At 31.8% G+C, this 7,038-nt stretch overlaps 1 protein-coding gene and 1 long non-coding RNA gene across 2 annotated transcripts; both read left to right on the top strand.

Moving 5' to 3' along the window:
* Positions 1-623: 623 nt before the first annotated feature.
* On the top strand, positions 624-3,366 carry LOC121222380 (uncharacterized). The gene is made up of 2 exons (XR_005919638.1): positions 624-896; positions 3,093-3,366. It is a non-coding gene; the product is annotated as an uncharacterized lncRNA (long non-coding RNA).
* A 797-nt stretch (positions 3,367-4,163) lies between these two features.
* On the top strand, positions 4,164-6,154 carry LOC121222019 (putative nuclease HARBI1). The gene is made up of 3 exons (XM_041101903.1): positions 4,164-4,801; positions 4,874-5,076; positions 6,125-6,154. Exons 1-3 carry the CDS (start codon positions 4,279-4,281, stop codon positions 6,152-6,154), a joined length of 756 nt encoding a protein of 251 aa, XP_040957837.1. The 5' UTR covers positions 4,164-4,278.
* Positions 6,155-7,038: the final 884 nt, after the last annotated feature.

The raw sequence follows: 7,038 nt of genomic DNA, 5'->3' as shown, positions 1-7,038 counted from the left end.
ACATCATTGATCTTATTCAACTACCTTAATTTCAGACATATCATAACATTATCATAGCAGTACAAAGCAATAAGAATTTATCCAGAACTTACCATAAGGGCAAATAATCATATTCTACCAAACAGATTTAATAGAGTACGCCATAAGGGCCAAACAGAATACGCCACCAGGGCATCATACAGAATCACATGTTTATTGTCCCGATGGACTTTCACAAAAGGTGCTATGGCTTTCTCCCTCATGAACTTAAACATAAATTTCATGTATCATGATATGCCAATTCGATCCACACATTATCAAAGGCTACATGATTAACATGCATACAATCATATATTGTCATGGTCTTAACCACCTGGACTTACACACTTTCATATATCGTTAGGGGTGAGTGTTCAATCAAATCAAATCAACTCGAATCGAATGAAAATATTTTGAGTTAATCGAGTTGACGAATCACATTTTATCATCCTAACTCGATTTGAATTTTTTTTGAATCGAGTCGAGTGAAATGAAATTCGAATCGAATATATTTGTTCGAATTAAATTTAAAAAATGACTTTGGGTCCTTGAAACCACTGTCACCCACCATAATCAAATTTGTTATTAAGGCTGTGTTTGATAGGGGGAAAACCAATTCCGGAATTGGTTTTACAGATTTTCCAGTGTTTGATAGCAGGAAAATATTTTTCTTTTGTAAAACCAATTCCAAGACACGGGAAAAGCTATTACAAAATTGGGGAAAATGTCTTACGCCCTTCATTTCGGTAAGACATTTTCCATTTTCTCTCCAGCCATCTAATACTTCATTCCTTCATTTCCTTCCATTGTCGACTGATTTTCCCCCACAATACGTTCTCTCCGACCACCATTTCCGTCAGATCTGTGGAAAATTTCAGGTAAGACATTATTTGATTTTTTATGGTTAAGTAAATTTGTGTGTTTTCCCCTTTTTCTTTCTTCATATGGGTTCATGCACTTATCTTTAGCCTCCACATGATCAGGTGGCTGGTTAAATGGTTGCTAACCAAAGCAAATTTGAATAGAGGATAGCTTTTTTTCTTTTTTTTCCCCCTCTTTCTTTTGCGGTTTGGGGGATGAGGTTGCCATGTGTACGGTTTTGTCTAGATAAAAATTGATCTGCATGGTTTTTATGATTCTCTGTTGTGTGCTGATAAAACCATATATTTGTATGTTTTGCTCTGAAATTGTTCCCAAAGTCATTTCTAGTTTCTCTAGTTCTACATGTTAAAGGCTAGATTCTATTTTCTGAACCGTTGGTTTTAGTGGAATAGAAGTTTGCAATGCTTAGAATGCTAGTACAACTAGACTGGATTTCTCATACTGTTATGCTTAGTGAATCTTGCTGCTCCAAGTATTTTCTCACCTTATAATTGTTGTTTTAACGGTATGTTGTTTCACAGTGTCTATAAATGAGGTCTTCATTCACTCTTCACCCTACAATCAAAGAGAATTTGGCCCCTTCTACCCACAATCAAATATTATATTTCATCCCCCTAAACCCTCCCTCTTGTTTCTCTCTATAACAGCCACACCCACCACAAAATCTGAACAAAGGGACACTAACGCATCCCCAATTTTACTGCCCATTCTGTCGGCTGGTTCACAAGCTAATATTTAGAACAATATTTGATTTTTTTCTTAAAGAACAAGAAAAGGTGAAAATTTTGACAAAAAATAGGTAATGTTCTAAAGAAGCAACAGTTTGGTGGTGAGGCTAAAAGCAGAAAGTCCAAAGCTCAGCTCAATGCATCAGAAAGGCCTGGTAGACTTGGCTTTGGAACGTATAATTCAGTATAATTTTCCCAGCCCTTCACTTCCAATTTATATGGTGATCATCTGTCCCCTCTCTCCGACAAACAATCCGAATTTTCTTCTCATTAGCTTCTTGATTTTCTCTGAATCCAGTTCTTTGGTAGCCCGTACTGAGACCCTTCAGTCACCAAGCATATGCTTCAGTTGAATACAACTGAGGGACAGTCATCGCCACTTAATTGTCTATTGTCTGAGGGGCTATTCAAGCAATCTGAACAATTTCTAGGAGGTTCCTTCTCTCTATTAGCTTTAAGCATTGCATAATCTTTCTCCAACACCTTGGTCTTCCAACGAGCACGTCGGTTTTGGAACCAAATAGCCACTTGCCTTGGCTGTAACCCCAATTCTTCAGCTAACTTCACTTTTCTCTCTGGTTCTAACTTGTTTCCCACATCGAAATTCTTCTCTAAAGCCTTAACTTGATGCATAGATAAACGCATTTTCTTCTATGTTGCTTGACCACCTTCTTCTAAGCATTCTTCTTCATCTAAACCATCTAACATAGCCTGGAATTCCTTGCTGTAAATTTGGTGCTTCTTTGAACTCTTCTCCTCTGCATAATTAACTGAATTAAACACATCAAATTTGGGTTAAAGAAACATGAAATAAAGATGGGAATTAAAGAAAAATAAATGAATAAAGGTTGTTTTTGAAAAACTAAATTATAAATATATTAGAGTTTCATTTTTTATGTATTTTTCCTCCATTGGGTTAGTATGTTTTGACACTAATATAATTCTACAGATTGAATTATATGTAGATACTGCTTACGGCTTTTGGATATTTTATATAATAATTGCCTTTAAAAATAAGTTAATTCAAATAAGTTAATTCTTTTTAAAGAAACTAATCATAAATTATGAATAAGTATTTTTCTTTTTACTTCCATTCACACGAGCGAAGTTCACATGTTTTTAGCTCATAATTCTACAGATTATTGTTAATATGGTAATGAGAGTTGTTGAGGATGATTAAATATTATATCAGGAATTATGGATGAAATGTTGGAGTTTTTAATTAATATCGATATAAATTTAATTATTATAGAAGTGAAAAGATAAAAACATGTGATGTTGTCTTTAATTATACAAGTTGGATGTAATTGTGTTAAAATAAACGGTTGAAGATGACCCAATTTTTGTATGTTTATTGATTTGGATTTTGATTATGTTTATTGATGATGGCAAGACTGATGTTGTCTTAGCTTCTATTTTTATTGCTCCTAACGGTTCTAATTTCTTTGTATGCTTGACCTCCAGCTGTATAGTTCTTGCTGTCCTAGCCTCTACCTCAGCATTCGTACTCGTGTTGGTGGCCTTGGTCGATATTTTAATAAAAGGTTTGTGGTGTGCTTGATTTATGATAAGCCTTCTAATATGCATTTGTGGTTGTTATAATTCGGTTCAAGTGAATTAAATGGTTGTTGGATGTGTTTGGGTATGGTTTATTATTGATTTACATTTTTTCTGTAATTTGTTGGGAAATGGCAGTGATGAGCTGTTATATTTATGATAAGACTGATATTTTTGTTAATTATGTCCGAAATTTTAACTGTATATATAGCAATTGTAGCAGTGCAGTTAAACATTATTTATAACATTGTCAAATTTATAATTTAAAAAATTATAAAAATAGAAATAAAAAAAATTTATAACATTGTCAAATTTATAATTTAAAAAATTATAAAAAATAGAAATAAAAAAAATTTATAACATTGTCAAATTTTTTTGTTTATATTGAAATAAAAAAAGAAAACACACTTGATAGCAATTGAAGTATTTAAAACTCTTTTATATTTTAAAAAAAGAGGCATCAACATTTATAGCTTTTGGGCAATATATTTTAAGTCATGGTAACTTTATAAAAACATATTATTAACTATGATCAATATATAACAAATACATGAAAGATATTTTAAGTCATGGTAACTTTAATACATGATCAATATATTTAAAACTCTTTAAATACATGAAACATATTATAATTTAAAACTCTTTATAAATACATGATCAATATATGTATGTATTGGTAACTTAATAATATATAACAAACTCTTGCACCAATTGAAGTATTGTATTAACTATGATCAATATTTAAGTGCTACTTTAAAAATTATTATTGGGCAATTATAATTAGCTTGATATGTATGTATGCACTTTTTTAGTCATGGTAACTTTATGTGATCTTATGAAAATCTTGCATCTTTTGTAGTAGTGATCATATATTTGTGTGGCATTATTTTGTGTAGATGGATCATAATCAAAATCAAATGGCAATTGCCGGAGTTGTGGCTTCAGTTTTAGCTTTTGGGCTCTTTAGATTAAAAAATTAGAAACTAGGAAGGAAATTGCTTCTCGCCCTCGTGTGAATCGAGATTATGAAAGAGAAAACTATATTAATAGTATTTTATATAGTGGTGACCAGCATTGCATTGATATAATAAGGATGAGACCGATCGCCTTTTTTAATTTATGTGATATTCTTAGTATGAATAATTTGTTACAATCGTCTAAATCTGTCGATATTAGGGAGCAAGTAGTTATATTTTTACATATAATTGGTCATAATGTAAGGTTTCGAGTGATTGGATCTAGATATTATAGATCAATTCAGACAGTTCACCATTACTTTAGGGTTGTATTGAGAGCTATTTTGAAATTGTATAGACTAGTTATTAGATTACCTGATGAGTCAACTCCTAGTGAAATTAGAAACAATCCAAGGTTTTATCCTTATTTTAAAGATTGTATTGGAGCATTAGATGGAACTCATATTCGTGCATCGGTTCCACTTAGCATGCAAGGAAGATTTCGTAGCCGTAAAGGGGGGACGACACAAAATGTATTGGCTGCCATTACATTTGATTTGAAATTTGCCTATGTTCTAGCTGGTTGGGAAGGTAGTGCACATGATTCTCGTATTTTAAGTGATGCACTTTCACGCCCAAGAGGATTAAGAATTCCAGAAGGTAATATTTATCACAAATAGTTCCAGTAAGCTCATAGTTTATCAGTATTAATTACGTATTGTAAAATTGTAGGTAAATATTATCTTGCTGATGCTGGATATGGCATCCGAATTGGATGTATTACCCCATATCGTGGTGTCCGATATCATTTAAAAGAGTTTGGTGCTGAAGAGCCTGAAAATGCAAAGGAACTCTTTAATCTTCGACATTCATCATTACGGATCACTGTTGAACGTGTTTTTGGGATTTTGAAGAAACGGTTTCGTGTATTAGATGCTGAACTATTTTGGAATTTTCAAACTCAAGTAGATATAGTTTTGGCTTGTTGTATAATTCATAATCATATAATTGGAGTTGATCCTAGTGATTTACTTAATCAAGGATTATACGATGAGTCTGAATTTGATTCGATAATACAAACTCTCACGGAGCGAGAAGAAAGACAAGAAGCAAGAGAATGGTCTGCTAAGAGAGATGAGATTGCAGAAACTATGTGGACTGATTATATGGCTAGAAATATTAGGTAGATTTAGGGCTTAGGGTTATTATTTCTATGTTATGTATGTTTTAGACTGATGTTTTTTTTTTGTAAATGTTGGTTGGATAATAACATTGTCAAATTTTAGATTGTTGGATTTTGATATATGTCTTGAATTTGTTAGATATTGATTATGTTTTAACATTGTTGGATATTGAATTGATTATTATGTTTTAAGCTTGTTGGATATTGAAATTATTGACAATGACAATTATTATGTAGAATGGGTAAGGGCAACAAAGAAGGGGCTCCAAGCAATTCAGGTGGACAAAACCGATGGAACATGTTTTCCTTGAAATTCTAGCAGAGGAGGCTCGAAAAGGAAATAAGCCTTCTAATACTTTCAAATCAGTTTCTATTAATCGAGTTGCTGACGCCATTTCTTCTAGATTCCAAGTCCAATGCGATACGAAGCACGTGGAAAATCATTTGAGGACAGTAAAAAACCAGTGGCAGATTATATGCAAAATTCGAGGTGAAAGTGGTTTTGGATGGGATGATAACATGAAAATGATCACATGTGATAGAGCAACATACGATGCAACAGTGATGGTAATATATGTATATATATGTTAAGTATATTTCAATTGTTTTTTACTTGTTATTCTAATTGTGTATAATATCCAACAGGCACACAAGAAGTATGAACCATTTTTGAATTAAAAGCATTGATCATTATGATGAAATGGCTGTGGTTGTTGGCAAAGATATGGCAACAGGGAGTTTTGCTAGAACATTTGCTGACATAGATTTGGATGATGGTAATGAAGATTCAATGCCTGTAGACTGCGACAATGAAGAGGCTGAAGAGGTAAGAACAAATGTATCTTCATCTGGCACATCCAAACGTAAAAGAAAAAGTGGTCAAGAAAGTCTCGTTGATGAACAAATTAAATTTGTGGGTGAGCAACTTGGCGAAATTGCTAATGCTTTGAAACAATTTACTGCCGACAAGACAGCACAGCTTTACGAACAAGTGATGTCGATGGAGGAAGAAGGATTTGATGATGAATTCTTGTGTTCTGTGTGTGATTATCTAGGGAGTCATGAATCAAAGGCCAAAATGTTTTTAGTTAAAAGTAAGAAGCATAGAAAAAATTGGCTTCAAAAATTTTCTCAGGGTTGAAGATATTGATACTTTTATGTGGTGTAATATTATGCACTTGGACAATGTTGTTATTATGTGGTGTACTACTAATTATGTATTTGGATAATATTATTTCTAGTACTCATTATGGTTTCGAAGCAATTTATAATTATTCAATATTCTTACTAGTACTCATTGTGGATAATATTTTTTCAATTTATAACAATCAATATTGTAGCTTATTATTGAGTATTATTATAAATAAATTATTGCAATATATGTAAAAACAATTTAAAATATAAAAAATTATTAATATATATTAATATATGTAAAAAATAACTTTTCCGGAAAATATTTTCAGGAAATCTGTCAAACAGCGGAAAATATTTTACACAGATTCAATCAAACACCAGAAAATATTTTCCAGAAATTATTTTACGGAAAACATTTTACTGCCAATCAAACAGACTCTAACTTTCATCCCCTCATAATTTATTTATTAATCTTTTATATACAAGTTAACTTATTTGCTTGCTTAGTTGCTTCAATCATCTTTTAATTCTTTTAACTATGTATTTTGAAATTAAAAAAAATGTGATTTTTTTAATAAAA

Source organism: Gossypium hirsutum, chromosome D10 (assembly GCF_007990345.1).
Source record: "Gossypium hirsutum isolate 1008001.06 chromosome D10, Gossypium_hirsutum_v2.1, whole genome shotgun sequence".
Taxonomy (NCBI): domain Eukaryota; kingdom Viridiplantae; phylum Streptophyta; class Magnoliopsida; order Malvales; family Malvaceae; genus Gossypium; species Gossypium hirsutum.
The sequence above is the reverse complement of the archived record's forward strand: the minus strand, read 5'-3'. Positions and strand labels throughout refer to the sequence as shown.

What these genes read in the sequence shown, in the direction of transcription:
- LOC121222019 (XM_041101903.1), top strand. Translation starts at nt 4,279, where the DNA reads ATGAGACCGATCGCCTTTTTTAATTTATGTGATATTCTTAGTATGAAT. An exon ending in AGGATTAAGAATTCCAGAAG is followed by an intron (nt 4,802 to 4,873) that starts GTAATATTTATC and finishes GTAAAATTGTAG; the next exon opens with GTAAATATTATCTTGCTGAT. An exon ending in AACGGTTTCGTGTATTAGAT is followed by an intron (nt 5,077 to 6,124) that starts GCTGAACTATTT and finishes CAATGCCTGTAG; the next exon opens with ACTGCGACAATGAAGAGGCT.